We start from the raw sequence: 9,751 nt of genomic DNA on the forward strand, positions 1-9,751 counted from the left end.
ACATTATTGTTCTCAGTCACTGTGATATTCTCTTGTCTCTGAAAAAGAACCCAGTCAGATTTATCATAATGTGCACAAGGACTCTCAAGGCTCTATTACTTGCCATGCACCAAACATTTCATATTTTTGAAAAATGTCATAAGAATGAACATAGATTTCTTTTTCTTTCCCTTTTCTCATCTTTGGAAGCTCCCTTGAAGGGAGTGTAATTTGTCTAATTGCTTTGGCAATACACAAGATGATGGGGGGGGGCAGTTCATCATAACTGCTTTGAACTTAGAACTCAGCATGTTTATTGAGGGATTTTCTGTTGTCTTGTTATTCATGCACAAGGTAGTAGGGATGTATTTAGATTTCAGAATCACATTCTACCTGAAACAATTGGGGTTATATTTAACATTATCAGAATGGTTTTGTGGATAGGCCCAAAACACCTAAGTATGACTATCAGCAGTACCATAAACAGGCCACATAGAGGCACAGATATATAAAGTACAGCACCACACACACACACACACACACACACACACACACACACACATCCTTCAACATTAATACTTCAGCATCAATGCTAACCCTGGTTTCTGTTTTCTTTATTATTGTTATTATTATTATTATTATTATTATTAGTCTTGTTGCATCTCTGCAGCTTGGCTTTCCTTAATTGCCACCTTATAGCCTCACTAGCCAATTATTAAGGGGCCAAAAAGGAGCAGTTTTCAGAAGCATTCTGCTTTCATGGTCGAAATAATTTTATTTATCCAGAATATACAGTTTAATTCCTCTATCTACACTTATTTACATGGATAAAATAACATTGAAAAGAGTCTTTTGAAAAGTTGAGGTCATAGATTTCAAGGCACCATTGATAGTGTCCACAGTTGCGCAAAATGTTCGTTTGTAAAAAAAGGGGGGGAGGTCCTTTGAAATGCAATAACTTACATGCAAAAAAGCTTTACACATGAATTTTTTGTTTCCGTTTTCCAAACTTTCCCATATGAATTCCTTTCCTTATGAATTTTATAAATCAGTAAAACACAGTAGTTCCCCCCGCAAAAAAAAAATTTAAAAAATTAAAAAAAAAAAAAAAGAGAGAGCAGCCCATCTAATAGAGCGTCCCGGAGGCCAGCGCCAGCGGGTGCTGCAAGGAACCCGGCGGCGGCAGGTGGGTATTGATGGAACTGGCTGCGCTTGGGTACCAGGAAGCCGAGTTCTCCAAGTAGCTGGACGCGGGGGACTGGTTGGAAGTCGGAGGGTGGGCATGAGGGTGGTGGCTGAGAGAGCGGGAAGAGCCTTGGGGCTCCCAAACCGCTGGAGATTGCGGCGAGTTACACGCCATGGGGTCGCTGGAGCTAGGACTGTGCTCAGGGGGCATCTCCCCGTTTTTCATTATCTTCTTGATCTTGGATCTTTTGTTCTGAAACCAGATTTTCACCTGGGTGGGGGAACAAAGGCACACGTTACCGGAACACTCCGAAATTGCCCGCGCCTTTCCCGGGGTAGAGACTGAAGACATCTTCCTTGTGGTCCCTAGCCGGACTCTGGCTTATCTCAGACGGCCACGAATGGCCAGGTGGCTTGGGCCTGATTCTAAGCAAGGACAGAGAGCCACTAGAATGTGCCTTGGCCCGCCCAAAGCGCGTCCGGCCGCAGAGAGGGTGAGAACCCAAGCCCGGGGCTTTGACACGGGTTGGAGAGTGGGGGCTGGGGAGGGAGGGGACCAGGAGCGGGTGCACGGCGCCTGGGGTCCGCGCTGGGCCGCAGCACAGTGACGGGCCTGGGGACCCACAGAACACCTCGTGGCAACCCTCTCCTGAACAATGGCCAGAACCTGGAAGGGATGTGGGCACGGCCAAAGGCGCGTGGTGCAGAGAGAAAGGAGCGATTTCCCAACCTCCCGCCCGACTCCCTTCACCATCCTCAGCGTCGTGAGGCCAGAATCCGCCTGGAGCACTGGGCGGCGACCTGAACATTCTTTCTGCCACTTAGGCCCCAGCGGGTTGGAGGGGGAATGGCGGGAGGTAGAGAGGTGTGTGTGAGGGGGCACTCCAGGAAGATTTTCCCGGCCAACAGCGCCCCCTCCCACGACTCTCAGGCTGCGGCAGTCTCTGGGCACAGCCCTTGGTGTCTCCTGCCCCAGGCGACGTTCGCGACCTCTGCGTGGCAGCAGATCACCAAGAGACCCTCGCTCCCCGCTCACCCCAGAAAATCTCAGCGCCTTGAAGAGAACCAGACGCTTCCTTCCGACACCAGAAACAACCCTCCCATTGTTTCCACCCCACAACATTGGTCCTTCGCCCCCGGTGGCCCAATACAGGGGCGCATTCCCGGGACCGACTAGGAATTCCATGCCCGCCGTCACAAGTCCCGGACGGCCCGCCAGTCTCCGGTGGGAAAGGCGCGGGGCTGGTGTCTTTCGGTCTGTCTGTCAATCTGTGAGGACTATGGAATTGGCTCCAACCAGTTGCGACCGAATTGCACTGCCCAGCCAGGCTCGCAGGCAAGGCGGGGCCGGTACTGGCGGCGGCTGGATTTACCTGTGTTTGCGTCAGTCCCAGTGAGGCCGCCAGCTCCGCGCGCTCGGGCAGGGCGAGGTACTGGGTCTTCTGAAACCTTCTCTGTAACGCAGCCAGCTGAAAGCTGGAATAAATAGTCCTGGGTTTACGAACTTTCTTTGGTTTGCCATTTACCATCCTCACCTCGGGTTCGGCCACTTCTTTCTCTAAATAAAACAGACTAGGTTAGAGTTTGTGGGCAGACAATGGCCCTATGCGTAGGACCACAAATACAATTCTTGACATTTTTTTAAAACTATGTACTCCTCATTCTCCCTTGCTTTTCAGAACTCAGAGAAATATATCCCTCCCGCAAGTAAATCGTGGAAACAGACTGATTAATCTACACTGCGTTGCTTCAGGTAGATTTGTGAAAAGCACTGAGTATCAGCTTCTTGGCATTGAGGAAAGAAGCAGCCTTCAGCAAGGCTTACTTTTCCCATCCTACCCCCACTCCCCCCGCCACCCCATCCTACACTCTAGCATTTCTGGGTTGAAAGTGACCAATCCTTTCGCTGGATACCGGGCCAGGAGGACATGAGCCGTGACCCCGCTTCAGTTCGGGCGTCTGCTGAGGCCAGAAGCAGAAGCTCGGAAGACGCTAGCCTGGGATCTCCAAAGTTCAAAGACCAATAAGAAAACTAGGATCCCTTATTTCAGCCGCAAGCAGTCCGGCCCGCCACAGACAGAGAGCCGATTATGCAGCCCCCATAATCTCACTACAGATCTGTAAGGGTGCAGATGTGTCTGGTTTCTTTTACAAATAGACTTAATGTGTTCTTGGCCAAATGGGAAAAACCTCTTCCACTTGTGCACGAAGGCAGAGACAGTGGAAGGAACACTAAAATGGAATCAGTAGTGAAATATTTTCGTAGCAAAGGGGAGGCAAATCCTGATGAATTCTCACTGTCAAAAATGTACGGGGGTTAGCGGAGACTTTCTGAACCAGTGTTTTACCAATATGCTCTCCAGCCATATATCTATCCTCTTCATCCCCACCCCCCACCCCATACTGTGAATCTGGAAGTGGATCCCGTGGAGAATCTGTGTGTGTCGAGCTCATGGGAGAGGAAGGGTAGAGGATGAGGGCTGTGGTCTTCATTCTGCCAGACTAGGGGATGCTAATATTAGCAGGTTTATTAATGTGCTGGTGAGGAGAGATGAAACTCTACCAGTAAAAACTCTCCACAGAGACCTCATGCCTCTCATTTACCGCCCAAGCTCACTAACCCTCTTAAATTCTTCAAGTAAGTTTCAAATTGGACAAAAGAGGAAAAGGGAAGAGATGGGGGAGGAGGAAGCAGACAAAATTTAGGCATATAGGTGTGTGTGTGTGTGTGTGTGTAAGATATCCCACTTAACAACGTGACCTCTCAGCAACCCTCTTCTATCTTTAAATGCCTTTTTGTACTTGGAAATGCATTGGATAAACCGCAAAGCTCCTGACTAGCTCTTTTCTGGACGATTACACCCCCACCCCGCAGACTTCCACTGTGCGCTCCAGGCACCCGCACTGAGCGGCCTCGTGGCGTTCGTTACTCGGGCTGAACCGAGTCTTCAGTAAGCGTTGTACTGTGGCACGCACCAACCCAGCGCACTCTCTCTCAAAAAAGAAAAAAGAAATCCAACTAACCTCCCCTTTATTACGCAAACGCCACTGGGGCAGCTTGATTTCTTCTGTCCCTTCCTACCGAGCTTCCAACCTAGATGGATTTCTGGCTAGGCAAGCTGGGGATCCGGAGAAGGAGCGACCTGGGAGGTGTGGGAGGTGGCTGGGGGAAGAGACGCCAGTCTAAACCTCCGTGGGGGTTCTTCCACTAAGAGTCCCTAAATTGGGGGACCTGAGAAAGCCGCTCACTTGTTTGCAGCCTCCCACTCCCCTGTGACCCCATCTGCCACCCCACCCCGTGTGCTCCGGAGTGGAGTCCCGCTCCTCTGTGAATCCGCCTCCACCCACCCCCCGCCCCCGTACCTGGCTGGCTAGCCGCGCTGGGGACGCGGTTGTAGGCGCCGCCGTACTGGTGGTAGGAGCTGGCGTAGCCATAGTCGGCGTAGGCTTTGGCGGGGTAGCTGGTGGCCGAGCCGTTGACGCCGGGGTATTGGTATTGGTAGGGATTGAGCGCTTTGCCGTAGGAAGCCGAGGTAGGAGAACAGTAGCCGTGCGGGGCTCCCCCCGTGGGGGGACTGTAGTAGTCGGAATCGGTGGCCGACGACTCGGGCAAAGTTGGCGATTCCTGAGACGGGTGGTGCATGGCTGCGGACGTCTGGAAGGGAGCCTGGAAGTCGCCCGATCGGATGCTGGGAACTCTTCTGTCAAACACTCCTGTCATCGCTCACCGGCGGAGGCGGCGGTCCCAGTTGTTTGTGGCGGCGACAGCGGCCGAAGTTGCCTGTGGGGCTGCTCAGGTCTAAGCAGACATGGCCGTGGGAGCGAGGGAGGAGGAGGAGGAGGAAGAGGAGGAAGAGGAGGAGGAGGAGCGGAGGAGGCGGCGGCGGCGAGGAGGAGGCTGGGAGTCGTGGAGGCTCTGTCTCCGGCTAGCTGACTGCAGGCAGAGGCGCAGCACAGCCTTGGTTAAATCCTTAATTGCGCGCTTACGCACAGCGGGGTGGATCGGGTTCCATTGGCCAGGGCCTCGGGAGCAGGAGCTACACCCTAACTCGTCCAACTAGTTTTAGCACAACAAAGCATTGCTGAGAGAGAGAGAGAGAGAGAGAGAGGGAGAGAAGAGGAGAGGAGGGAGAGAAAGGGGGGGGTGAAGGAGGTGTGTGTGTGTGTGTGTGTGTATGCGCGCGCTCCCGCCTGTGTGCGTTGTTGCTTCCTGGGGGAGGGGAGGGAGACTCTCAGACAATCTTTTTTTTATTTTTTATTTTTTTATACCACGCGCAAGCTCCAAGCCCCCACCTCGGTACTGTGTGAAGACAATATGTCCCAATCAGCAGCCTCCAAAGTGCATTTGTTTGGTGGATGAAGCAGGGATGGTCTTTCCTTGTTCTCCATCTCCTTGTCCCCACGTACACCTCCAAGGGAGAGTATACAATTGAACACTGATATTGAAATGGGGAGTTAAGAGGGATGAAAGTGACAATTGGAGAGCAGCATTACTTGAGTGTTGTTGTTAGAAGCAAGCTGTAACTTATTTGTGTTGAAAATTTTCAACTTGGAAAGCAGATACATATATAGGAAACATCTCCTCTGTAGGAGAAGAGCATCTCTCAGATATCTGTGTGGGGATGCTCAGGCATGCACATGCCCCTTCATCTGTTGATGGCACAGAAATCCTGCAACTCAAGTCTTTAGGACTTAAAGATCACTCTTATTCCCACATGGCTGGATGATTCCACATTCTCCCTCCTTGCTTTCAAGAGCTGGGCAGCCCCTCTCTTTTTCCATATTCTCACCTACTTGGAAACCTTTGGAATAGAATGTTTGTAACTCAGTTCTGCAAAGACTCTTGCAAAAAATGAATAGATCCAGGTATAAGACCTGCCATGCCTCCAAATCAAATGGGACCACCGAGACTGGAAAGTAAACAGGGAGCAAAAGGCCCCTTTGGAAAGTCGAATGATCCCACAAATGTACCCTTTCCTGTTTTCATTGCCTGTCATTCAAGGCTCTGATTCTCCATTTCTCAGTATGAATTTCTGTACCTTCTCCCTTTTGTTTCCGGCACAGTAAACAGTTTATATGCAAAGGGAGAAAGGGCTCAAGAATCATACACTTCACACACATTCCAAAGTTAACTTTTTAATTACTTGCTTTAAGTGAAGTCAGAATGCAATAGAAGCTTAAAAAATCTGTCATAAGTCTCACTCAATCCTCATTTTCACCTCCTCGATTATGCAACTATATGAACTGTATCTTGCATGCAGCCCCTCTCTATCTTCCTTTTGGGGGCAGAAAGCCGGGAATCTCTGTGCTCCAGTGGATATTCAGGATGAAATTGTCTGGCCTCTTTCCCCAACAGACTAATACGTAAACTACCAGGTCCCAAAGCCCCAAACCATCTGTCGGAGGGCATCTGCAGCTCAGAGCAGGAAGCCAGCTCTGCTCTGGAACCCCAGACTCCAAAAGGTAGCAACAACATGCCTGGGCCCCATAAAACCACAGTCACCGCTGTTGCTTTTCCTGGAGGGAAACCTCAGCATCTGTGGGCACAAGAAGTTCCGAAAGGCCACCCTGCTCCCCCTGGCTCGGGTCCCTTGCTTGCGGCCTGGGTGGCCCTAGGTTTCTTATCTGGCATAGACCTGGGAGTAAGAAGACCCACTACCCAGAATTTTTGCTAGGATACTCACGGTCTAGATGTATACAGTGAGGATCTTCAAGTAGGCAAAGGCACACTATGGACCCTTATTGGGCTGGGCTGGGGTCCTGGAGTGCTCTGGAGAAGCTCCTCAGTGGAGTCACCTTACACACGTGCTGCCTAATTACACCAATCGCGCCTCCAGTGCAGCTCTGGGATTGTCAAAGCGCATGCGGGTAAAGGCAAGTAGCGCAGGGAGTAAGAAGTTAGGCGACCTTTTCACCCATCCCAATAGTCTGTTGAATATTGATTTCAGTGTGACAATGTTGGAGGACATAGTCACTAAAGTTCTCCTAGGAATGCTGTCACACCCCGATGAGAAAGCTGGTTCTGGAGTACGGTACTGGAAGCTGCAGAATTTAGGTTGATAAAGTTCACAATCTCTTTCAGCACAATGTTAGAACGTATAAACGGTACTAGATCTCGCTACTACCTGATATGGAAGGAGGGGACAGAGGGTGAAAGGGTGAGGAGGGGAGGAGATAAAGACAAGAGGGGGATTGGAAGGAAAGAATGTAATTCCTGAAGTGTTGTAACATTGCTTTTTAGGTTGATTTGAGTCCTCTTCTGGGTGGGGCTGCCCAATGGGGAAGCCTCTCTAAAAGGCTCCAAGTGCTCAATTTTCTTGACTGCTTTTCTCGGATGATCTCATTTTCTCCTCCAACCCTCCCTTCCTTAAATGCGAAGGGGAGAGGGAGCACAGGCAGCCAGAATCTGTTCACAATATACATAGTCCATTTAATTTCACAATATACTCATTGTGGTCTGGGAGCTGCCAGCTGAGCTGTGGGTCTGGTTGAAGCTTTAGATCCACACTCCCAGATGAATTCTCACTGGGGCTCCCCAGGGGCTGAGGGAGAGAGAGGTGGGGTGTGCAACTTTATGCTGGTACTGAGGAGGCACTTCTGACAACAAGGCCTCTAGCTATGTCCTAAAACCTAGAGTCCTAAAAGTGTTGCCTCTCAAGTCTCAACAAACCCAACTGTGGAGTAACAAACCCACAGCAACAAAGTCTCCAGCCCTGGGCTCCCTAGTGAGACACGTAGGAAGAATGTGATTTCATTTTAGTGTAGCAAAGTGTGTAAGTGTGTGTGTGTGTGTGTGTGTGTGTGTGTGTGGTGGTGGTGGTGGTGGTAGTGGGGAGACCCAGAACAGAGCAAGTCTTTACCACGGGCGCCACCCAGTGTTCTTGAAGAGCAGAGAAGAATGGCAGTCTTGTCACATTCAGACAGCTAGGGCTGATCCTTTAGGTTTCAATCTACTATCAAACGGTAATTTTTAAAATGTTTATTATTATTATTAGCAAGATGTTTCTTATGTATATAACATGTGTCAGTACCCTTTTCCCCCTCATCCATGCCTGTGTCTGTTGGGGATGCTCTTCAGTGGGGTTGCAGGTATCCCCCATGGGGTTGTAGTTTCTGCACTGTGGGAGCAGTAGTTATTTGTGTGGTGGGGGCAGGAAATGTCTCTGAGCATGACTCAACTTGTGACTCTTACAATTTTTCCACCCCCTTCTTCTGAAAACTTCCCTGAGCTGTGGTGGGCGAGTTTTAAGTCTACTTCAGTAGTGAGCTCTTGGGAGTCCCTGGATCTCTGCTTTGGTATCCTCAGAGTCTTTCTTCTACACCCTGGTGCTGATTATCAGGTACAGCATGGAAGCAGCACTCATGCTGGTCTCCCCAATTCCTCTGTGGATTCAGCTGTGGCTTGGCTGATGTGTGAGGGATAGGGTTTCTTTCTCTCAACTTCCAGTATACCTTTCTCTCCACCCCATACACTCTCTTCTCCTCTCCTTTACTTTTTACTTATTCAGGTTTCTTCCTCCCATGAAGGGGCCAGCTGGAAGATATAGACAGGGTTTCAGGTATTCCTGACTGGCCTCAAACTCATGTTGTAGCTGAGGATCAGGGCTTTATGCAGTTAGGTGAGCATTCTACCAATTGAACTACATTGTCTAGTACCATCAGGGATGAGGAGATAATATCAGTAACCATATTAACTCAGTTTTCTTTTGCTGGTCCATTGGAAATCTATTTCTTTAGAAGTAGAACATAACCTTCATTTGGGTTTGAGGCTCAGTTCAGTCCACTTGAAAATGTTTATAAAATTAAGATATGTAATGTATGTGAGATTTCATTTGTTAGTATATTTTACACAGTACTCAAATGTACATAATTCAAGTAGTGAAGGACTACATAATACATACTGAATTCAGGATATGTGCACATACAACATGAACAATGTTTTCTTGGTTTACAATTTCTATCTGGCCCTTGCTTGTCTTTTCAAAGGCTTTTTCTTGGGCTGAGATTTCTTTTCCTTTTTATTTGCAGTGCTTCATCCATTGCTTTTATTTTTCTGTGCAGTGAAAAAGGCTGTCAGAGAAGTTCACTGTTGTTATGTCTTTATTGATCATGATCCATCTAGGGCACTTTATATCCCAGAAATCTCAAACATAAACAAAGCTGGTTAAGTCATACATTCTATGAGGTAGATCTGAGCAATCATTGCATTTTCCATGGCACTACATTTATCTTTAAAATGGAGCACTAAGACCATTTAATAATGTAATAGCTCTGGAGCAGTTAATACAATAGTTATATAGCAGACACATTCACATGAGCTGGTATAATAAGAAAATATAGAAATAATGATTATAAGAGTAAATATCCCAAGCTGTTAATCTTTTTTGGTCTTGCAAGTGAATGGTCTTTGTTACCTAGCAGAGGGCCAGCCAGCTATTTGTTCTGGCATTGACACTTAGAGATAGGTCATCTTCTGAGTTTAGCACCGAGGGTCAAAGTGTTTTTCTGTGCTTTCATGGGGTTTATTTATGTTCAAACATTTATGAGCCCATATGAATTGACAGTAAGTTTTGTACATAAATACCAA

General features: G+C 48.5%; 1 protein-coding gene across 2 annotated transcripts; it reads right to left on the reverse strand.

The window, feature by feature from the left end:
• Positions 1 to 578: 578 nt before the first annotated feature.
• On the reverse strand, positions 579 to 5,213 carry Dlx5 (distal-less homeobox 5). Of its 2 annotated transcripts, none has more exons than XM_004656197.2 (3): positions 4,528 to 5,208; positions 2,538 to 2,722; positions 579 to 1,435 (listed from the first exon to the last, which is right to left on the reverse strand). In XM_004656197.2, the coding sequence occupies exons 1-3, from the start codon at positions 4,883 to 4,885 to the stop codon at positions 1,106 to 1,108; spliced, it is 873 nt and encodes a 290-aa protein (XP_004656254.1). In that variant the 5' UTR covers positions 4,886 to 5,208; the 3' UTR covers positions 579 to 1,105. The 2 variants fall into 2 exon arrangements, with proteins under 2 accessions (XP_004656254.1, XP_045017040.1); XM_045161105.1 differs by having other exon boundaries at positions 1,301 to 1,435; positions 2,538 to 2,640; positions 4,528 to 5,213.
• Positions 5,214 to 9,751: the final 4,538 nt, after the last annotated feature.

Source organism: Jaculus jaculus, chromosome 10, assembly GCF_020740685.1.
Source record: "Jaculus jaculus isolate mJacJac1 chromosome 10, mJacJac1.mat.Y.cur, whole genome shotgun sequence".
NCBI classification, from domain to species: domain Eukaryota; kingdom Metazoa; phylum Chordata; class Mammalia; order Rodentia; family Dipodidae; genus Jaculus; species Jaculus jaculus.